We start from the raw sequence: 24,306 nt of genomic DNA on the forward strand, positions 1-24,306 counted from the left end.
CAAATTTTATTTAAAGATGAATTCAACTTCAGTGTGTATGTCGGTTATGACTGAATAGTGCATTTATATGCCCATATAATAGCCGCAAGCCTACCTGTATTACACGATCTTACATATCTGTTTCACACCAAAGTTCCAACTCCCTAAAATGTGGGAGATAGGATGCAGTGCTGTCTTCTCCAGAAATACGGAGTGATTTTTACGAGAAGGCAATCAAAAGCAATTTCTCTTCACTCCAATTTTTCCACTTTTTGGGTAGAATCTCATTTTATGGGGTACATGTTGACACTATCAATTCAGTTGAAAGTCTAAACTTAAGATTTTTATGAAGGTAGAAGGATACTGGCAATTTTTTTTCTTTTTTATGAAGAGTATGAAGAGTAAAAGCACATTCTTTTTTCAAATTTATGGACATCAAACTATTATACAAACAATACATGATCGCTAAGAAAACGCTAACAACGACAGGCTCTGAGTACATCTCATATTAAGATAACGAACATTTGCGTACACGGAAATGTACATGGTGACCTTTCTCGCACGAAATTCCCAAATCCCAACACCACGTTCGTAAAAATTCACTTTACTCAGGCACCTACAACTGTTTCTCACTGGAAGGCTATGCAACTAGGGTCTTTCATTCACCTTTCGATAGAAAAACCACCGTGATCACCCTGGTCGATGGAACCTTTCTGCGACGTGACCTAAGAGAAAACCGCAGTTAGTGAGTCGTGTCCAATATCTCCTCGGATCAAACACTTGCCCTGAGGGCTTGGGGAGAAGGTGTCTTGTTGAAGTTCTTGAACGATAAAAGTTCAAAATAAGTAGTTTAAAGAAAAAATCGCACAGTATTTATATTAAATAGTAGAATAATGGTTGCCGTGTTGGTTTCACAAGAAACACGAGGCAATTGAAGGCAGAAAGTGTCCCTAAATGGGAGAACCTCACTTCTTTCCTTAGCTCCCTCCCCCAGACACACCTCTAGATGTTCAACCAACCACAACGCTTCAATGCGTATGCAGCTGTCATTGTCGTTAAGTTTTTGTAAACACGCTGTTGGATTGTATGACCGCCCGTCGAGGCACATCCTTTCAAACATTTCTTATGAATTAATTTCTGTTTTAGCTTTGTTTTAGTAAGCCTTATTTATGCACTACTTATTACTGCATACTCTATTTTCTACTCTAAAAATACTTTCTCTTTGAGCCAAAAGAATCGTAAATGTATAACATCGTGAGGATGGCGAAAACTTTACATATGAAAACGCGCAAATTTTAGAATTTTTTCATGCTTAGCGTGCGTATATCGAGTTATAGATGCACGCAGGAAGTTTGGAGAGCACGACAAGGATCTGCGCGAAGAAGCCTTTTATTGTGATAGAGTGCAAAATTCTCACAACGCACAAAAAAAGGAACCAAACGTCCCTATTGGTTGGTCAAAAACACGCCACATTTTTTATACTTTTGTTTGAGCGAGTACATTTATCAACTTAACCGATAACTGTGAATGAGAAGCTTAAAATTTACGCGAAAAATGGAGAAAATCAAAGCTAAATGAACTCAAGTGTCACCCAGCTGGTCTTCCGACAAGTTTGCGAAACGTGCAACTTGCGAGTTTTTTTCGGCTTTATTTTTGTTGTTTGTTGGATCAGGACCTAAAAGGTCAATGCCGATAGAAAAATTGGGCAGTTCTTCGTTGGTTTCTTCCATATTTCAAAGAGAATGAAACTTCACTGCAGCTTAGCAGGACGGAAACTCTGAAGGCAGGTAAAAAAAGTGCTCACGTCATTTTATTTACGCACGGGCGTGCATAAATAAAGATTATGTTCATAGCGGCTCAGTAGGACTTACATAGGGCAAGCACGCGCGCTATGTTATAAATAAATATAAATTCTTTACAAGAGCTCCACGCAAGAAGCAAAAGCTTTTATAGTTTATAGTGATCTCTGGAATTTCTATGCAGGAATTGTTCACACGCAGTCTTCTTGAGGGTGTCACAAGCAGTGTTTCGTGACGAAGGCCTAACGCACGAGACGAGAGCTTTGAAACTCTTCGCGGTGGCCACCACAGTTTCTCTAGAATATTACCCCCTTCATTCATTTGTACCTTACCTTAGATATCATTTTGTGTTCAGATCACACAATCACAAAGAAAGCGTCTCAGTTCGTTTATCGCAAGCGCATAAAAAAAAGGTTTAATGAGAGCAACTTCAAAGCTGTTGAAAACAAGTAACAAAGGAACTCTTGATAAGATATTACTTCTATCCTATTCCTTTTTAAATTAAAGAGATATATTCAGACGGATCTTTTAAATATTAAATAGAGAACTACCATTCTAGCCTATCTGAAAGGTCCAAGCAGGTTACAAAGAATAAATAAAACTATTTCTATCTCAATTGTTTTTCTCTTCAAGGTAGATGTGATTTCATAACATATTTGTTTGAAATTACGCTAAATGTTAACCACGTAGTGCTGAAGGTGCTGGCTGGGAATTCAGCAAATAACTCTTATAATAACAAAGCTAAGAACTAACAATAGGCAAAATTGCCAGGTGCTAAGGGTTAAAACAAATTACGTAACGAGTCTAACTAATACCTTAGCATCCCAATTTTGGCTAAGGAAACCTCTTGACCTACCTATCAGCTTAAACATGCACGTACTACTATTATTCTCGATCGGTGTCACTGCTTATGCAACAAGTCGCATTTCAAACAGGTTTCCCAGATTTCAAGCCGCTAATTTTGGCGAGATAATGGACGGGAAACAACTCAACGGGAGCGTGATAAAGGAGATAGAGGTGGAATCAGAAAGCTCTTGTAGATTGGAGTGTGTCAACGAAGAGCGATGTAAGTCTTACAACTTTGGCGGCAAAAGAAACAAACCTGAGAGATGGAAGTGCCAGATCAGTGACTCGGATCGATTTGAGAGACCAGCTAGGGCCACCTTCATTGAGAACAAAGACTTCAGTTACAGAGGGATAAAGGTATTTGCAATGCATTTCAAAAGATTTTGACTACCACCTAGATATACAAACAAGTTCCAGCAAATGACAATTAATGGTAAAATTAAATAAATTGATAAAATTGCAGAACTGCATCTAAGGAGGCTCTATAGTGTATTTTTCTCAATGTTGGCGCGCACGCCATTGTATTGTTTTGTAGAAAAGATTTATGATTTTGCCTTTCAAGGTCACTAAAAGCCATCAAAAGGCGATGAGCAAGGTTCGGACAATCGTTTGCAGTAGCAAATTTTATCAAAATGACTTTCGTGATAAAGCTAAGGCTCCAAGAAGGGAGGTGCTCGCCAGTTATAATTCTTCAACTTCGATGAAATCTTTCAAAATGTTCATAATTTGTGAAATTTGTCCTGCCGATCATTTAAAAGTCGGGAAAAAAAGGGTTACAGAGGCAGTTTCCTCGCTATTTGCGATTTTGTGTCATCTTTTTCTATCTCGAATTTGGTCCTATGAATTTTTTTTATCAACATGCACTAGGAAGGGCACAAATATGTTTAATGGTCCAGCAAATCTTAGGAAATTCCATTTGAGGAAACGCAATAAATCTTGCTCAAAAGATCCCTATTTTCTTTGTCGCAAAACATTACGTAATGGAATAGAACTTCGCTAGGATCCACATCTGAGCATGTGTAAACTTTCGAATCTGTCGCCTTTTGGCAATCTTTCCTGCTGTGTTTTGTTTTCGGTTGACCTCTTTTTCTGACGTATTGAGCCGCCACGTTATTTTGTCACTTTAAAGGCTCCCGCTATGTTCACACCCAGATCTCGCGCGATCAAAAAACCCTATGGAGCCTCCTTAAAAGACAGATATAAAAAAATGCGCAATTGAAGCAGACACGTTCGCTCAAGCATTACATACAAGCATGCAAAACATTAGAGAATCATAGAGAACTCTCTCTCATTACTAGCCACAAAGTTTAGTTAAGAAGTTTTTTTTCTCCGATTGAAAGCTAGAGATTATCTCAGTTCGCCATAACATGAAACGACTTAGTGTTTTGACAATGGCGCAATGGCGCTGCTATTTAACAAGTCTAGAGTTGCTTAGCGTGGTCTATACTCTTACTCACAGAGACGCGAGCAGCCGACATCGACAAATTGGTCAATCAAATTGCGACATTGCTGCTAATTGTGGCAAAAACACTTCAGTTTCCAAGCGTATTGTAGTAGACTGGCTAATTCTTTTGTTATATGTGTGGTATAAACTAAAACAGTTACTCTCCTCTGTGTCATTGAAAGCAGTGGACATTTACCTCGTAGGCCATTCAAAGGCTCGCCAAATATCCACCACTATCCAACTCTACTTCGATAAACAATTGTTGATTACGATAATGACGTCATCATCATCAATATAATCGTCGGCATCATTGATATATTATCATCATCATTATAAATTTTTATTACTCTCACTAATATTATTATCATTATTGTTGTTGTTTACAATCAGAGCGTATGCGAACGAGATAAGTCAGATTGTGGCAAGAACGAAATCTGCATCGTAGACATTCAAACCAACAGTGCAAGATGCATTTGCAAGGATGGTTACACGGGAAAGCCCTGTAGTAAGTGAAAATAATAATGACAACAATAATGCAAAAAAAAAAGCAAAGAAAAACGGCACAATAGTGTTTTTCACACCTCGAGCACTAGGTGTACACAACTTCTATATTTGTTGATCAACCCCTCCTCTCAATAAATTTCCTTTGTTGTTGTAATTGTTGTTGTTGTTGGTATTTTACAAACGTAATAATCATTCATTATCAAGAGAAACACTACCCCCATGACTAAGTAAAAATAAATTACTTTTACTATAGTCCAAGCGTACGATTCAAATCAAATTTTTCGTCAACCAATAGAACCCAAAAGTTGTGCTCTACTTTATCAAGATGGTGTCACATCTAGCGATGTGTACACTATTAATCCAGATGGCGGAAATGCCATGCAAGTGTTGTGTGACATGACCACGAACGGTGGAGGTTGGACTGTTTTTCAGAGACGTTTGAACGGCTCTGTTGATTTCTATCGAGATTGGTCGTCCTACAAATATGGCTTCGGAGATTTACACGGCGAGTTTTGGCTTGGAAATGACAATCTTCATCGTTTGACAGCCGCTGGTAACGTTTCGTTGAGAGTTGACCTGGAGGACTTCGAAGGTAACATCACATACGCTGAGTACGCGACATATAAGGTGGCGGACCAGACAGATAAATACCGAATTGTAATTGGTGGATACAGTGGGACAGCTGGAGACGGTTTGAATGTACACAGGTATTATAAACAGTAGTTTAGAAATGAGGAATGAGGTTGTTGAAAGTAAAGTGTCTGATAATTTGCAGGCAAATATTTTTATACCTATTCGTTTCGAGACTTGTGCTAAGAGATGGAATCCTAAATATATTCTCAATTCATTAAATTTTCTATTTATTTTTCCTTTTTGTATCTGCCATTTACGATTTTGGCTTATGAGATGTTAAACTAGTGTACCAAAAGCTCAAATGCTATCTAATATTCATTCAATTTAATCATAAGATCTACAAACCGTATTTTGTGGTATTAACTTTTTGTAGTGATATGCAGTTCTCCACGAGAGATAATGACAACGACGAAAAACCAGACGGCAGCTGTGCTCAGAAGTACCAAGGCGCCTGGTGGTACAGTTACTGTCTTGATTCCAATCTAAACGGGTTGTATCTCATTGGAAGTCACTCCTCATTTGGTAAAGGTGTCAACTGGAAACCTTTTAAAGGATATCACTACTCACTGAAACGTACAGAAATGAAAGTAAAGTAGATCAGTGTTGTTGTTTCTTTTCTTTTTTCTTTTGATTTTTCACGAAGAGACTAGCTAGGTCCAGACCACGGCCATAACACACTCCAGTTATCGATCCTTTTCTTCCCAGTCTCCCGTCGCATTTTTTATTTACGTATATAACGAAGCTACACATTGGCTTATTGATCGGGCTTTGAGCCCTGTGCAGCGGTTTACGTAATTTTAGGGCCATTTTCAATTCATCCTGTGGAGGTATAAATTGTAATGGGATTCGGAACATTAGCGGCACCGCTAGAACCAGTTCAGTGCAGAACTAAAACAATTGGCGAGAGTGGGCCACCTCATGCGATACTAAAGGAGATAATTCATTGTTCTAACGGTCATTATTTTTTTAGCTGCTAGTAATAGGAATGAATATAATCACAGGAGTTGACATATCGTTTACATATTGCATGGTCAAGATAAAGGAGCAAACTCAACAAAAGTAACATGGGAAAGGGTATTAAATATTTGAAAAACATTTAAAACATTTATTGAACTTAGAATAATGAAGCTTTCTTCTCATAGAATATGTGTGTGAAATTATCATGATTTCATTATTTTCAACTTATACTTCTGTTCAATTCCCGTTTTTTTTTTATTTGCCACTTTTTGAGTATTCATCTGTCTACATATAAATGATTAAGTTGTCTTTGTCGATCCTGTCGCAAAGTAACATTTGTTGGGAAAGGGAGCCTAATGTAAAGGGTTTTAATGCGTATGCCGTCAATTGTATTTAAGAAAACCATAACTTCATCTCTAGCTTCTGGTCTTAATGTAGCCGTTTACTACTATTCCGGGTTTATTTCCTAAGTTATTGAATAATCTTTTTTATAACAGTCTACAGCACCTTAACCACAGTCACGTGGCTGTAGCATTATATCATATCATAAAGATTAGTTCATATTATGCAGTTCTGTATAATAAAGCAGTTATGTAAAGCACTTGTCTACTGCTTTCTCTTTATTGTGGTCGTCCAAGTCCGAACGCACAGCACTTCATAATTACTGTGCGCAATAACTGCGAGCAGACACGTATCCTGACTTTAAAAATCGAGAAATTATTTTCATAAATGGTGTGTTCTGCATCAGAAGTTTGCTTCGGGAATGTCAAGTATATTTGCGAATTTTCAGGAATGGTACCATGCATCAAGCCCAGGCTGAGTTATTTGATAACAGGTCGCATTAACTTGGGTAACTAAAAACGGTTACCCCTCCCCCCTCTCACCCTGCCAGAGAGTGAGTCGTGTCCAATATCTCCTCGGATGAAATACTTGCCCTGAGGGCCTGGGAAAGAGTTCTTGAACGATAAAAGAGGGTCTGGATGAGGTTAACTGACAACTGACAAATGGCCAAAATTTTAACTCACAACTTTGTGGTGGGCTTTCAGTGACAGGTGACAAAAGACCGGGGACCTTCACCACATGCAGTATTCCAAAGACTTTGGAATAATTGCTAAGGAGTCGTTGAAGAGAGTAACAAATGGGCAACCAAGTATTTTACTCATGAAAAATCCTACTGTTGTGTCCCCCACACCAGCACGGAGTTTGCAAATGTCAACTTTCTGCGACCGCTACTTTTAGAGGACATCAACCCCGAGACTAAAAGTGCTATGACTTTCCTCACCGAGAGGATGAAGATATTACCCCAATTACGGTTTCTAGATCCCGGCGGCCAATTCCCGCCCATTTTCGCTAGATTTTCTAATGTACGCTTACAGTAGATATCTTTAATAACCCAACTGAAAAGTAGACAAAAGAATATTCCGTCCCGATCATTTCATCGTAGCCGATCGCAATCGACGCATTGTAAAACGAAACATAATACCATGTGCTAGAGGACTCTTCACAAGTTTGTTGTCTTTCTGACGATCTTCTTTCCAACATTTGACCGGCTAAGTGGTTGAAAAGGAATGTTTCAATGTTTTGCACGGGCAAACAGAAGTTTGCTTGCAGAAGATTTATAACACCCTTCCAACAAAGACTGAAAGTCACTTGGAAGATCTTGGAATTATTTCATTCTAGAACTGATAAAAAGGAGTTCCTATTGTTTCAATTTTCGACTTAATTTTTGAGTTTAAACTACATGTGCCTTTTTAGCCAAAAAATAGGTCCGGAAAGTAATATTTAACTCGCAAAGTTAATTATTAACAGTCATTAATTGAAAATACCGTCAATAACTAGCTCCTGACAAATGCGGTTAAAATATCTCAACTCTCTTAAAAAAAATACAAAATAAAATAAAAACAAAATTTAAATAATAAAAAAGTAAATAAATAAAAAACTTAGTGGTACACCTGCCAACAGTGAAACTCTCACCAAAACACTTCAAACAATACTCCTTACGTTCTTTTTCTTTTTTCACTTGTGTTATAGTTCCTCATTTAATGTATCAAAGTCTCAATGCACAAATGTAATTTAGCAGTAATAGCTTTTCAATCAACGTATTGTATTCGGATATGGTAAAGTTATCGTTTTATGTTATTCATATTGTTTTATTGAACTTTGTTGTAAGTAGACTAACATCTCCCTTTGGAGAGTACGGCGCAATAAAGAGATACTATTAAAAAAAAAAAAAAAATTAACAGTCATTAAACTGACAACTGACAAATGGCCTAGCCCCCTTCCCATCCAGACCCTCATAAAAGTCACAAAATAAATAGTGTAAAGAAAGATATCGCACAGTGTTTGTCTTACCTTGCAGGATAATGGTTGCCGTGTTGGTTACACAAGAAAAACAGGGCAAGTGGAAGCAGAAAGTGTCCCTAAAATTGAGAAACCTCTCTTTGCTCCTTGGCTCCCGTCCCCAGACACACCTCTAGAAGGTAAACCAACCAAGAAGCTTCAATGCGTATGCAGCTGTCATTGTCGCCAAGCTTTTGTAAACACGCTGTTGGATTGTATGACCCCCTGTCGAGGCATATCCTTTAAAAACATTACTTATGAATTAACTTCTGTTTTAACTCTGTTTTAGCAAGACTTATCTATGCACTACTAGTTACTAGCCTATTTTTCTACTCTAAAAATACTTTTTTCTTTGAGCCAAAAGAATCTTAAATGGCTTAGTAATTAACATCGCGAGAGTGGCGATAACTTCACATATAAAAACGCGTAAAATGTAAATATAGGCTGTGACCAAATGCTCTGCAGACGGGCACGGTCTCAAAAAGACTAAATGCCTGGCACTCAAAAGTTTTCATGCAACTTCCAAAAATTAATTTGGTATTTTTAGTGGACAAATTCTCCGAGCTTGTGCATACCGCAATATCGCTCGGTTGTCGACACTTGGAAATTCTACGCTTCTGATCAAACTGCAGGAGAACTTATCCAATAAAAAAAAAATTAATTTTTGGAGTCGCTTTACATTTCTTAACAAATTTAGTTCATTTGGACCGTGCCCGGCAGTCCGATCAGAAGCATAGAATTTCCAAGTTGTCGACAACCGAGCGATATTATAGTATGCACAGGCTCGGAGAATTTGTCCCCTAAGAAACCAAATAAATTTTTGTAATCGCTTGACATTCCTTCACAAAAATTGGACATTCTTAAGAAGTTTGAAAGAACCTTTCGGCGGAAATTGCGTGAAAACTTTTGACTGCCGGACATTTAGTCTATTTCAGACTATGCCTGGCTGCTGGACATTTAGTAGTTTAAAGAAAGAAATCGCACACTGTTTATATTACGTAGTAGAATAATGGTTGCCGTGTTGGTTTCACAAGAAAAACGAGGCAATTGGAGGCTGAAAGTGTCCCTAAATATGAGAAACTCACTTCGTTCCTTCTCCCCCTCCCCCAGACACCTCTAGATGGTCAACCAACCACGAGACTTCAATGTGTATGCAGCTATCATTGTCGCTAAGCTTTTGTAAACACGCTGTTGGAATGTCTGACCGCCTGTTGAGGCATATCCTTTTAAACATTTGTTAAGAATTAATTTCTGTTTTAGCTTTGTTTTAGCAAGACTTATTTATGCACTTCTAAATACTACATACTCTATTTTCCTACTCTAAAAATACTTTCTCTTTGAGCCAAAGAATCGTAAATGTATAACATCGTGAGAGAGGCGAAAACCTCACATGTAAAAATGCGTGAAATATATATATAATTTCTCTACAAAAGCACAACGCAAGAAGCAGAAGCTTTTACAGTGATCTCTTGGACTATGCAGGACTTTTTCACAAACAGTTTTTCGTGACGAAGGGCTAACACACGAAACGTCAGCTTTGAAACTCTTTACGGTGGCTACCACAGTTTCTCTAGAATATTACCCCCTCCATTCATTTGTACCTTACCCTACTTATCATTTTGTGTTCAGCTCACACAATCACAATGAAAGCCTCTCAGTTAATTTATTGCAAGCACATAAAAAAAGTTTAATGAGAGCAACTTCAAAGCTATTGAAAATAAGTAACAAAGGAACTGCAGGTAATTTAGTGTTAACAACTAAGTTGAAAATGTAGAATGGCCACCGTAAGGAGTAAAAAAGCTGACGTTTCGAGCGTTAGCCCTTCGTCAGAGCGATTAGTCAGCACTCTTCGCTAATCGCTCTGACTAAGGACTAACGCTCAAAACGTCAGTTTTTTTCCTCCTTACGGTGGCCAATTTTGGTTTTCAACTTATATTTAACACTTAATTACCTACTATACTCTCCCACCGACGCAGCACCACAGTTTATTTAGAAAATACCACCTTTTAATAAAGGAGCTGTTGGCAAAATATCCCTTCTATCCTATTTCTTTTCAAATTGAAGGATCTCTTCAGACGGATCTTTTAAATATTAAATAGAGAACTTCCATTCTAGCTTATCTGAAAGGTTCAAACAAGTTACAAAGACTAAACAATTTCTATCCCAATTGTTTTTCTCTACAAAGTAGATGTTATTTCGTAACATTGTTGTTTAAAATAACGCCAAATGTTAACCACAGAGTGCTGGAGGTGCTGACTGTGAATTTAGCGAATAATTTTTACAATAACAAAGGTAAGAATTAACAATAGGCAAAATTGCCAGGTGCCAAGCGCATTGAGATTACAAGTCTTTGGCTGGATCAAATTTTAAAAAAACTTACGCAACGAGTCTGACTAATATCCCTAGCATCCCAAGTTTGGCTGAGGAAACCTCTTGACTTACTTATCTGCTTAAACATGCACGTACTAACATTATTCTTGTTCGGTGTCACTGCTTATGCAACAAGTCGCATTTCAAACACGTTTCCCAGATTTCAAGCCGCTAATTTTGGCGAGAGGATGGACGGGAGACAACTCAACGGGAGCGTGATAAAGGAGATAGAGGTGGAATCAGAAAGCTCTTGTAGATTGGAGTGTGTCAACGAAGAGCGATGTAAGTCTTACAACTTTGGAGGCAAAAAGAAGAAATCTGAGAGATGGAAGTGCCAGATCAGTGACTCGGATCGATTTGAGAGGCCAGCTAGGGCCAACTTCATTGAGAACAAAGAGTTCAGTTACAGAGGGATAAAGGTATTTGCAGTGCATTTCAAAAGATTTTGGCGACCGCCTAGATATACGAACAAATTCCAGAAAATGACAGTTAATGGTAAAAGAAAATCATTTAATAAAATTGCAGAATTGCATCTAAGGAGGCTCTATAGTGCATTTTTCTTAATGTTGGCGCGCACGCCATCGTATTGTTTTTGTATAAAAGTTTTACGATTTTGCCTTTCAGGGTCACTAAAAGCCATCAAAAGGCGATGAGCAAGGTTCGGACAATCGTTTGCTGTAGCAATTTTTATCAAAATGATTTTCGTTATGAAGCTAAGGCTCGACGAACGGAGGCGCTCGCCAATGATAATTCTGCTTTGCAATTTGCTTCGACGAAATCTTTCGAAATGTTCACAATTTGTGAAATTTGTCCTGCCGATCATTTAAAAGTTGGAGAAAAAGGGTTACAAAGGCAGTTTCCTCGCTATTTGAAATTTTTTGTTATCTTTCTCCATCTCAAATTTGGTCCTATGAATTATTTTTATAAACAGGCACTAGGAAAGGCACAAATATGTTTAATGGTCCAACAAATCTTAGGAAATTCCATCTAAGGAAACGCGATAAATCTTGCTCAAAAGATCCCTATTTTCTCTGTCGCAGAACATTACGTAATGGAATAGAACTTCGCTAGGATCTACATCTGAGCATGCGTAAACTTTCGAGTCTGTCGCGTTTTGGCAATCTTTCCCACTGTGTTTTGTTTTCGGTTGACCTCTTTTTTCAGGCCTATTGAGCCGCTACGTTATTTTGTCAGTTTAAAAGCTCGCCCTATGTTCGCAACCAGATCTCGCGCGATCAAAAAACCCTATGGAGCCTCCTTAAACGACAAATATAAAAAAACGCGAAATTGAAGCAGACACGTTCGCTCAAGCATTAATAAAAAAAATTAGAGAATCATAGAGAACTCTCTCTCATTACTAGCCACAAAGTTTACTTAAGAAGTTTTTTTTCTGATTAAAAGCTAGAGATTATCTCAGTTCGTCATAACATAAGGCGACCTGGTAGGTTGAAATTGCCGCAATGGCGCTATTATTTAACAAGTCCACAATAGCTTAGCGTGGTCTGCACTCTTATCTATAAAGATATTGGTCATCACATTGATCAGAGAGCTGATAAAGCCATTGTGTGACACGTAGACGCGAGCAGCCGACATCGACAAATTGGCCAATCAAATTGCGACATTGCTGCAAATTGTGGTAAAAAAAATCGCTGTATCCCTTATTAGTATATACCACAAAGGTGAAGAGTGCTTTACGCGAGCTTTGATTGGCTGGGTAGGAGGCGATTAGCAAGAACTACTCATCTCCGAGCAGCCCGAGAGACAAAGTCGCGCGTATTGTGGTAGATTGACTAATTCTTTTGGTATCTGTGTGGTATATACTAAAACAGTTACTCTCCTCTGTGTCGTTGAAAGCGGTGGATATTTACCTCGCAGGCCACTTAAAAATATCCACCACTATCCACCTTCACTTCGGTGAACAACTGTTAATAATGATTATGACATCATCATCATCATCATCATCATCATCATCATTATAATCGTCGGCATTATTAATATATTATCATCATCATTATAAATTTTATTACTCTCACTATTATTATTATTATTATTGTTGTTGTTGTTTACAAACAGAGCTCATACCAACGAGATAAGTCAGATTGTGGCAAGAACGAAATCTACATCCTAAACATTCGAACCAACAGTGTTAGATGCAATTGCAAGGATGGATACACAGGAAAGCCCTGTGGTAAGTGAAAATAATAATGACGATAATAATGCAAAGAGAAAAAGCAGAGAAAACCGGCACAATAGTGCTTTCACCGCTCGAACTTTCACACCTCGAGCACTAGGTGTACACAACTTCTATATTTGTTGATCAACCCCTCCTCTCAGTAAATTTTCTTTGTTGTCGTAGTTGCTGTTGTTGGTGTTTTACAAATATAATGATCATTCATCATCTAGAGAAACATTAACCCCGTGACTAAGGCCTAGTTCAAACGTCGATCTTTACATGTACCGAATCTAATTGCAATTTGGGTCGACTCGAATAATTAAGAGCGGCAGTTGATTCAAACGTCGATCCGAATTTAGTCGATCCTAATTGCAAAACTGAACATAACTCCATTGTAGTCAGCGGTTAATGCCTACCAATGGGTATACAGGTATATTTTGTGGATTTAAAACAAGAGGAGCACGAGCCTTCCTCCTTTCCCGCCATATTGTTTGAATGGTTCGAAGGCTTTCGCGCATGGCACGTAAGCGAACTTTCTTGAATTGTGGGTAAAACAGAATTATTTTAACGTATGTATAATGTATGCATTAAGTTCGGTACATGTAAAGTACGACGTATGAATCAATTTCGATCTTTTACCGTTCTATCCGACTAGCCGAGTCGGATAGAACGGCACTGTCGATCCGAATACAAATCTGCCGATCCTAATTGATTCAAACGTCGATCTTTACATGTACTTAATAGAAACGTTAGGTTTGGTACATGTAAAGATCGACGTTTGAACTAGGTCTAAGTAAAAATAAATTTCTTTTATTAATGTCCAAGCGTACCATTCAAATCAAATTTTTCGTCAACAGAACCCAAAAGTTGTGCTCTACTTTATCAAGATGGTGTCACATCTAGCGGTGTGTACACTATTAATCCAGATGGCGGAAATGCCATGCAAGTGTTGTGTGACATGACCACGAATGGTGAAGGTTGGACTGTTTTTCAGAGACGTTTTAACGGCTCTGTTGATTTCTATCGAGATTGGTTGTCCTACAAAAATGGCTTCGGAGATTTACACGGCGAGTTTTGGATTGGAAATGACAATCTTCATCGTTTGACAGCCGCTGGTAACGTTTCGTTGAGAGTTGACCTGGAGGACTTCGAAGGTAACATCACATACGCTGAGTACGCGACATTTAAGGTGGCGAACCAGACAGATAAATACCGAATTGTAATTGGTGGATACAGTGGGACAGCTGGAGACGGTTTGAATGTACACAGGTATTATAAACAGTAGTTTAGAAATGAGGAATGGGATTGTTGAAAGTAAAATGTCTAATAATTTGCAGGCAAATATTTTTATATCTATTCGTTTTGAGACTTGTGCGAGTAAAGAGATGGAATCCTGAACATATTTTCAATTTATTCATTTTCTATTTATTTTTCCTTTTTGTATCTGCCATTTCCGATTTTGGCTTATGAGATGTTGAACTAGTGTACCAAAAGCTCAAATTCTATCTAATATTCATTCAATTTAATCATAAGATCTACAAACCGTATTTTGTGGTATTAACTTTTTGTAGTGATATGCAGTTCTCCACGAGAGATAATGATAACGACGTAAAACCGGACGGCAGCTGTGCTCAGAAGTTCAAAGGCGCCTGGTGGTACAATCACTGTCTTGATTCTAATCTAAACGGATTGTATCTCAACGGATGGTACTCCTCATTTGCTAAAGGTGTCAACTGGAAACCTTTTAAAGGATATCACTACTCACTGAAACGTACAGAAATGAAAGTAAAGTAGATCGGTGTTGTTGTTTCTTTTCTTTTTTCTTTTGATTTTTCACGAAGTGACTAGCTAGAGGTGTGAATTGTAGTGTGATTCTTCGGAACATTAGCGGCACCGCTTCAACCAGTTCGGGGAAAAACTAAAAGCATTGGCGAAACTGGGCTACCTCACGCAATGCTAAAGGAGATTAGTCATTATTCAAATGACCATTATTTTTAAGCTGCTGGTAAAAGGAACAAAGATAATATAGTAGTTGACATATCGGTTACATATTGCATGGTCAAGATAAAAGAGCAAACTCAGCAAAAGTAACGAAAGGAAGGAAAGGAAAGGGTATTAAATATTTGAAAGACTTTCAAAACATTTATTGAACTTAGAATAATGCAGCTTTCTTCCCATCGAATATTTGTGTGCAATTATTATGATTTCATTATTTTCAACATATACTTCTGTTCAATTCATGTTTGTTTGTTTTTTTTTTCATTTGCCACTCTTTGAGTATTCATCTGTCTACATATAAATGATTGATTTGTCTTTATTGATCCTGGTGCAAAGTAACATTTGTTGGGAAAGGAAGCGTAATGTAAAGGGTTTTAATGCGAACGCCGTCGATTGTATTTAAGAAAACCATGACTTCATCTCTAGCTTCTGGTCTTAATGTGGCCGTTTATTCGTATTCCAGGTTCATTTCCTTAGTTAGTGAATAATCTTGTTAGAGCAGGTCAGAGCACGCTAACCACAGTCACGTGGCTGTAACATTATATCTTATCATAAAGATAAGTTCGTATTATGCAGTTCTGTATAATAAAGCAGTTTTGTAAAAGCACTCGTCTACTGCTTGCTCTTTATTATGGTTGTCCTTCCCCAAACACACGGCACCTCATAATAACTGTGTGTAATAACTGCGAGCAGACACGTATCCTGACTTTAAAAAGTCGAGCAATTAGTTACATAAACGGTGTGTTCTTCAACAGAAGTTTGCCGCGGGAATATCAAACATATTTACGAAATTGTCAAGAGTGGTACCATGCATCAAGCACAGGCTGAGTTATTTATGAAAAGGTCACATTAACTTACGTTACTGAAAACGGTAGCTACCCTTAGTACAGATTAATGAAGGATCATCGATCGTAGTAAGTTAAAACTGGTCCTACAACCCCCCCCCCCCACTCCCCTCTCAACCCCGCCCCCCGACAGAGATTACGTCAGATCTTACATAAAATGATAGTGGATGGTCCGGGTATTAGATCGCACAAGGATACACGACTCCCTAATCATAAATCAGATTACTGACTCCAAAGTCATAGACTTTTTCCATATCGTTCGATAAAAAACGCCTGGGGAACCCTGGGGAAGTTTTTCGCAAGACGTAAGAGGAGAGAAGACCCTGGAAACGACGTTGGTTTGTACTTAGAACTAGAACTTAGTCTCTCTTCAACAAACAAACCTCCAAAACATGGCGGACTTTGGCGAGGGTCATACCTGTTTAGAATGTGGGAAAGGTTACAATAAGAAATGGAGGCTTGAGGAGCATAAGAGGTCCCATACAGGAGAGGTAGGTTTGTGTCTTGTGTCCTTCGAACAAAATCTGTAGATTTTATGCGCTTTAAACTGTGAATTGAAAGGGTAGTTCATCTGACACGTGCTGTTACTCTGTTCGTCCGGTACGTTTTGGTTCGTCACTAAGGCATTGAACGTGAGTTCGAGGAATTATTATATGTTGAGAACCGGGCCAAAAAAAATCTCCCTTTAAATATAACTCGCTTTTTTCCTTTAAATTTCATTTAAAATGATTTAAGCTTTAGTGTGTAATTCGATTATGCCGGAATCGTGCATTACAGACGACGTCATGCAATAGCCGCAAGCTTACATGTATTACACGATCTTACATGCTTGTTCACACCAAAGCTCCAACTCACTAAACTGTGGAAGATCCAGTACAGTGCTTTCTTCTCCAGAAATACAGAGTGAATTTTATTGGAAAGCAATCAAAGGCAAATTCTCATTACTCCAATTGGCCACTTTCTGAGAAGAATCTCATTTTATGGAGTACGTGTTCACCCAATCAATTCAGTTGAAAAGCTAAACCTAAGGACTGCCAGATTTTTATGAAGCTTGATGGATACTGGGCTTTCTTTTTTAGGCATTTTTTTTTTTTAAATTTAGCCTATTTTTAGCCTGAATGACCACTTGCTCATTAATCCATGTGTAATAAATGGTATAGTGTAATAAACACGAGATAATGGTATCCAAACATGCTTTCTGCCTGCAGTGTTTGTCTAGAAATATGAGTATTGGCTATAATTGTAATTTTACCCGCAGAGACCTTTTAAGTGCGAGTTTGAAGGATGTGGCAAATCCTTTATCAGACCATACCATCTGAAGCGTCACTCACTGATCCACACAGGACAGGAAATTTTTAAGTATACAATTGTTTATTCATATACATGGCTTTTTATGGCCCCTAGGGAGAAAATTTCCACATGCAAGGGAATTAACCCTTTAACTCTCAGAAGTGATTAACATGTAACTTCTCCCCATAACATCTCAATGTAATCCTGCAATAAGGTAATAAGAATACTCAAACTTATCTGGTAGCTGTTTTCTTGATCTAAAACCAAATTATTTTAACTAATTTCTTAGGAAATGTGCAGCAATTAGAGGGGAGAATTAAGGGTTAACTTTGTACACCCTAACATCAGTATATGTATTCTCCAAACTGTTCTCTATACTTTTCATAAGGTGCTGACAAGGAGAATTTGTTCACCCATCAAATGCGAATGTTTCAATGGTGATCATTTCCTTTGTTCTCCTGACCTTAATGTGTGATTCACAGGTGATACTGAAGGGAGAAATTAGATGTTGGTCGCTCTTGAGGTTTAAAGGGTTAAGAACTGTGCAGTGGGGGACTCTATCAATTGCAGATGTGGACCCAAAGTTATGGATTTTTTTTCTAGACCTGATGTGCGCAGTCAAACATCTACATGTATATATTCTTTGCCCATTCCTTTTTTTATTTTTACTTTTTTTGAAATGTTCAAAACCAGTTTCATTCTGATATTTTTCATCTTTGACTTTGATCACTATCTTAAAGACATAGAAGAAATGAAAGAAACTGCTTTGAATCTTAGACCATAAGATTTGATGTTAAATACAAAAGGAGTGTGTCAACGAAGAGCGATGTAAGTCTTACAACTTTGGAAGCAAAAAGAACAAACCTGAGAGATGGAAGTGCCAGATCAGCGACTCGGGTCGATTTGAGAGGCTAGCTAGGGCCAACTTCATTGAGAACAAAGACTTCAGTTACAGAGGGATAAAGGTATTTGCAATGCATTTCAAAAGATTTTGACTACCACCTAGATATACGAACAAGTTCCAGAAAATGACAATTAATGGTAAAAGAAAATAAATTGATAAAATTGCAGAATTCATCTAAGGAGGCTCTATAGTGTATTTTTCTCAATGTTGGCGCGCACGCCATTGTATTGTTTTTGAAAAGTTTAGAAAAGTTTTACGATTTTGCCTTTCAGGGTCACTAAAAGCCATCAAAAGGCGATGAGCAAGGTTCGGACAATCGTTTGCTGTAGCAAATTTTATCAAAGTGATTTTCGTGATAAAGCTGAGGCTCCACGAAGGGAGGCGCTCGCCAGTTATAATTCTTCAAATTCGATGAAATCTTTCAAAATATTCATAAGTTGTGAAATTTGTCCTGCCGATCATTTTAAAGTTGGAGAAAAAGGGTTACAAATTAAAGGCAGTTTCCACACTATTTGCAATTTGGTGTTATCTTTCTCTATCTCAAATTTGGTCCTATGAATTGTTTTATCAACAGGCACTAGGAAGGGCACAAATATGTTTAATGGTCCGACAAATCTTAGGAAATTCCATCTTAGGAAACGCCATAAATCGTGCTCAAAAGATCCCTAATTTCTCTGTCGCAAAACATTACGCGATGGAATAGAACTTCGCTAGGATCTACATCTGAGCAAGCGTAAACTTTCGAGTCTGTCGCCTTTTAGCAATCTTTCCCATTGTGTTTTGTTTTCGGTTGACCTCTTTTCAGGCGTATTGAGCCGCCATGTTATTTTGTCACTTTCAAGGCCCCCACTATGTTCGCACCCAGATCTCGCGCGATCAAAAAACCCTATGGAGCCTCCTTAAACGACAAATATAAAAAAAAAAAGCGAAATTGAAGCAGACACGTTCGTTCAAGCATTTTTACAAAACATTAGGGAATCATAGAGAACTCTCTTTCATTACTAACCACAAAGTTTAGTTAAGAAGTTTTTTTTCTCCGATTGAAAGCTAGAGATTATCTCAGTTCATCATAACATAAAACGACCTAGTAGATTGACAATGGCGCTGCTATTTAACAAGTCGAGAGTAGCCTAGCGTGGTCTATACTCTTATCGACAAAGATATCGGTCATTACATTGGTCAGAGAGCTGATAAAGCCATTGTGTGACACATAGACGCGAGCAGCCGACATCGACAAATTGGCCAATCAAATTGCAACTTTGCTACTAATTGTGGTAAAAAGATTTCAGTTTCCAAACGTATTGTAGTAGATTGGCTAATTCTTTTGTTATCTGTATGGTTTAAACTAAAACAGTTACTCTCCTCTGTGTCGTTGAAAGCGGTGGATATTCACCTCGTAGGCCACTCAACGGCTCGCTAAATATCCACCACTATCCACCTCTACTTCGATAAACAATTGTTAATAATAATAATGACATCATCATCATCAATTTAATCGTCGGCATCATTGATATATTATCATCATCATTATAAATTTTATTACTCTCACTAATATTATTATCATCATTGTTGTTGTTTACAATCAGAGCGTATGCGAACGAGATAAGTCAGATTGCGGCAAAAACGAAATCTGCATCGTAGACATTCGAACCAACAGTGCATGATGCATTTGCAAGCATGGTTACACGGGAAAGCCCTGTAGTAAGTGAAATAATAATGACAATAATAATGCAAAGAAAAAAAGCAAAGAAAACCGGCACAATAGTGCTTTCACTGCTCGAACTTAGAAATTTCACACCTCGAGCACTAGCTGTACACAATTTCTATAGTTGTTGATCAACCCCTCCTCTCAATAAATTTCCTTTGTTGTTGTAATTGTTGTTGTTGTTGGTATTTTACAAACGTAATAATCATTCATCATCAAGAGAAACACTACCCCCATGACTAAGTAAAAATAAATTACTTTTACTATAGTCCAAGCGTACGATTCAAATCAAATTTTTCGTCAACCAGGAGAACCCAAAAGTTGTGCTCTACTTTATCAAGATGGTGTCACATCTAGCGGCGTGTACACTATTAATCCAGATGGCGGAAATGCCATGCAAGTGTTGTGTGACATGACCACGAACGATGGAGCTTGGACTGTTTTTCAGAGACGTTTAAACGGCTCTGTTGATTTCTATCGAGATTGGTCGTCCTACAAAAATGGCTTCGGAGATTTACACGGCGAGTTTTGGCTTGGAAATGACAATCTTCATCGTTTGACAGCCGCTGGTAACGTTTCGTTGAGAGTTGACCTGGAGGACTTCGAAGGTAACATCACATACGCTGAGTACGCGACATTTAAGGTGGCGGACCAGACAGATAAATACCGAATTCTAATTGGTGGATACAGTGGGACAGCCGGCGACGGTATGAATGTACACAGGTATTATAAACAGTAGTTTAGAAATGAGGAATGGGGTTGTTGAAAGTAAAATGTCTGATAATTTGCAGGCAAATATTTTTATATCTATTCTTTTCGAGACTTGTGCGAGTAAAGAGATGGAATCCTAAAAATATTCTCAATTCATTCATTTTCTATTTATTTTTCCTTTTTGTATCTGCCATTTCCGATTTTGGCTTATGAGATGTTGAACTAGTGTACCAAAAGCTCAAATTCTATCTAATGTTCATTCAATTTAATCATAAGATCTACAAACCGTATTTTGTGGTATTAACTTTTTGTAGTGATATGCAGTTCTCCACGAGAGATAGTGATAACGACGACGTAAAACCGGACGGCAGCTGTGCTCAGAAGTTCAAAGGTGCCTGGTGGTACAGAGCCTGTCTGCATTCCAATCTAAACGGGTTGTATCTCAACGGAAGTCACTCCTCATTTGCTAATGGTGTCAACTGGTTTCCTTTTAAAGGATATCTCTACTCACTGAAACGTACAGAAATGAAAGTAAAGTAGATCAGTGTTGTTTTTTCTTTTCTTTTTTCTTTTGATTTTTCACGAAGAGACTAGCTAGGTCCAGACCACGGCCATAACACACTCCAGTTATCGATCCTTTTCTTCTCAGTCTCCCGTCGCATTTTTTATTAACGTATATAACGAAGCTACACATTGGTTTGTTGATCGGGCTTTTGAGCCCTGTACAGCGGTTTACGTAATTTTAGGGCCATTTTCAATTCATCCTGTGGAGGTATGAATTATAATGTGATTTGGAAAATTAGCGGCACCGCTAGAACCAGTTCAGTGCAGAACTAAAACAACTGGCGAGAGTGGGCCACCTCATGCGATACTAAAGGAGATAATTCATTGTTCTAATGGTCATTATTTTTTTAGCTGCTGGTAATAGGAATGAATATAATCACAGTAGTTAACATATCGGTTACATATTGCATGGTCAAGATAAAGGAGCAAACTCAACAAAATTAACATGGGAAAGGGATTAAATATTTGAAAAACTTTTAAAACATTTATTGAACTTAGAATAATGCAACTTTCTTCTCATAGAAAATGTGTGTGAAATTATTATGATTTCATTATTTTCAACTTATAGTTCTGTTCAATTCCCGTTTTTTTTTTATTTGCCACTTTTTGAGTATTCATCTGTCTACATGTAAATGATTAAGTTGTCTTTGTTGATCCTGGCGCAAAGTAACATTTGTTGGGAAAGGGAGCCTAATGTAAAGGGTTTTAATGCATATGCCGTCAATTTTATTTAAGAAAACCATAACTTCATCTCTAGCTTCTGGTCTTACCATAGCCGTTTACTATTATTCCGGGTTTATTTCCTTAGTTATTGAATAATCATTTTTATAACAGTCTACAGTCACGTGGCTGTAGCATTATATCATATCAAAAGATTAGTTCATATTATGCAGTTCTGTATAATAAAGCAGTTATGTAAAGCACTTGTCTACTGCTTGCTCTTTATTGTGGTCGTCCAAGTCCGAACGCACGGCACTTCATAATTACTGTGCGTAATAACTGCGAGCAGACACGTATCCTGACTTTAAAAAATCGAGAAATTATTTTCATAAATGGTGTGTTCTGCATCAGATGATTGCCGCGGGAATGTCAAGCATATTTGCAAAATTGTCAGGAGTTGTACCATGCATCCAGCCCAGGCTGAGTTATTTGATAACGGGTCACATTAACTTGGGTAACTAAAAACGGTTACCCCTCCCCCCTCTCACCCTGCTAGAGAGAGGTTATGTCATAATCTCCTGCCTAGATCCTACCTGAAATAGTCGTGGAAGGTCAGGATAGTAGATTAGATGTGTCAAGCTACCTGTCAAGCTACATATTCTGAATAAAGAGGAATAAAGAAACTGTTATTCTGCGTGAATGGAAAAGTATAACAGGGTAATGAAGTATTATCAAGTGAGTCGATGACGTAAATTGGCCTGCGTAAAGAGTTTCAAAGCTGACGTTTCCAGCCTTAGCCTTTCGTCAGAGCGATTCGTCAGACCCTGGTCGATCGAACCTTTCGGTGTGTTGACTTGAGAGAAAACCGCAGTTAGTGAGTCGAGTCCAATATCTCCTCGGATGAAACACTTGCCCTGAGGGCCTGGGGAACAGTTCTTGAACGATAAAAGAGGGTCTGGGTGGGGTTAACTGACAACTGACACATGGCCAAAATTTTAACTAACAACTGTATGGTGGGCTTTCACTGACAGGTGACAAAAGACCGGAACGCCCTAAATACCCTAAAACTGGATGTAAAATGAGGAGTTGATTTATTTCGTCCCATAAAAGTACGTTTTTTATCACATATCAGTAAGAGTAGACCAGAGTGTCATATTTCGTTAATAATTACCGCATGGACCATCCACATCAAGGTCATATATCACATATTGGTTATATGGTCTTTGATACCCAACTCGAGTGTCAAATTACGCGATGGCCATCAATGCTTGTAAGCTTTTATCGAATTGATTCGGAAACGGCATTTGAGAGTCACAGAAGCCGCATTCCTATTAAGAATATAAACACCGCACTCACGCTGAAAAAGCACCTTATTTGGTTCCTTGGTCTAAAGGAGTTGCCCAGTAAATATGGCCTCCGAGATTAACTAAGGAGGGAAGAGCGTCAATTTTGTCTTAGCTACGGATGAGCAGTGGAATCTGGGGCTTCCGACCATACTGGCTGGAACAGGAAGCGAATTAAACAGTATGTATTGGCATGGTTTGGTATTTGGTATTGATATAAATATATTAGTTAAAAGCCTACTCTGTTGTATAGAACGCCTATAGATACCGATTTATAAGCATTAAAGCATAGAGAAAGCACACGTCTCATCAAGATGCCGTAGACCAAGCATCGTATGTAAACGACAACATCACAAAGACCGTTTCTGAGGTGGAACAACGGCACGGTATAAAAGAAACCACAGCAACCAATGGCCCTAAAGAAACTGTGTCTAATAAAACTCAAGTCTCGCGTCTCGAAGAAGGAATGCGCCGCGTGCACAACAGCATAGCTTCAATTAACAATAATTATGTCGAAGACATTGAATTATGCACATTACTCACAACAGTTGTGGAGAATCTACACGTAGTTTCCCATTTTAAGGATAGGACCTTCAACACATGCAGTATTCCCAAGACTTTGGAATAATTACTAAGGAGTCGTTGAAGAGAGCAACAAATGGGCAACCAAGTATTTTACTCATGAAAAATCCTACTATTTTGTCCCCCGCACCAGCACGGCGTTTGCAAATGTCAACATTTTGCGACCGCTACCTTTAGAGGAGATCAACCTCGAGGCTGAAAGTGCTATGAAAGAATTTGTGGAGAGGTATCGTCCGTTGAGGCAAAGGACAGTTCGGGAGGAAACTACCAAGGGTAAGACAGGGGCTTTACCACTGGGCGTCTACACGAAGCAACAAGATTCCACCAAAGTGGACTTGTTGGCGGACTAGGGAACGATTTTAACTCTGGAGATCAGCCAGTGGGGCTCAGCAGCGATAGAGGCATTCAAGCTACTTCGGAAGGTGGGAATGTGACAGATGTCACATTTGTTGAGACTGTGCCGTTGAAGTAGCAGTTAAGGAAATATGCAGATGAATATGACACTCAAAAAACGACTTCCCTCATCGAGAGGAGGAAGATATTACCCCAATTACGGTTTCTAAATCCCGGCGGCCCATTCGCGCCCATTTTCGTCAGGATTTCTAAGGTACGCTTACAGTAGATATCTCTAATAACCTAATTGAAAAGTAGACAAAAGA

General features: G+C 38.3%; 4 protein-coding genes across 4 annotated transcripts in view; all 4 read left to right on the top strand.

The window, feature by feature from the left end:
- The first annotated feature begins 1,540 nt into the window (after positions 1-1,540).
- Positions 1,541-6,760, top strand: LOC149035632 (microfibril-associated glycoprotein 4-like). Its single transcript, XM_089191822.1, has 4 exons — positions 1,541-2,981; positions 4,459-4,573; positions 4,868-5,279; positions 5,579-6,760. Exons 1-4 carry the CDS (start codon positions 2,649-2,651, stop codon positions 5,799-5,801), a joined length of 1,083 nt encoding a protein of 360 aa, XP_089047948.1. The 5' UTR covers positions 1,541-2,648; the 3' UTR covers positions 5,802-6,760.
- A 4,187-nt stretch (positions 6,761-10,947) lies between these two features.
- LOC149035633 (microfibril-associated glycoprotein 4-like) lies at positions 10,948-15,652 on the top strand. Its single transcript, XM_089191823.1, has 4 exons — positions 10,948-11,291; positions 12,946-13,060; positions 13,903-14,314; positions 14,617-15,652. Exons 1-4 carry the CDS (start codon positions 10,959-10,961, stop codon positions 14,837-14,839), a joined length of 1,083 nt encoding a protein of 360 aa, XP_089047949.1. The 5' UTR covers positions 10,948-10,958; the 3' UTR covers positions 14,840-15,652.
- A 614-nt stretch (positions 15,653-16,266) lies between these two features.
- Positions 16,267-24,306, top strand: part of LOC113684518 (uncharacterized) — a 52,458-nt gene continuing 44,418 nt past the window's right edge. The window contains exons 1-2 of the mRNA XM_089191821.1: positions 16,267-16,379; positions 17,147-17,247. Of these exons, the coding sequence (XP_089047947.1) occupies positions 16,281-16,379; positions 17,147-17,247 (200 nt within the window). The 5' untranslated portion in view covers positions 16,267-16,280. The remainder of the gene's footprint in view (positions 16,380-17,146; positions 17,248-24,306) is intronic.
- LOC149035634 (ficolin-1-like) lies at positions 20,047-21,182 on the top strand. The gene is made up of 2 exons (XM_089191828.1): positions 20,047-20,510; positions 20,813-21,182. The coding sequence occupies exons 1-2, from the start codon at positions 20,182-20,184 to the stop codon at positions 21,036-21,038; spliced, it is 555 nt and encodes a 184-aa protein (XP_089047954.1). The 5' UTR covers positions 20,047-20,181; the 3' UTR covers positions 21,039-21,182.

This window comes from Pocillopora damicornis, chromosome 13, assembly GCF_964200805.1.
Source record: "Pocillopora damicornis chromosome 13, jaPocDami1.2, whole genome shotgun sequence".
Taxonomy (NCBI): domain Eukaryota; kingdom Metazoa; phylum Cnidaria; class Anthozoa; order Scleractinia; family Pocilloporidae; genus Pocillopora; species Pocillopora damicornis.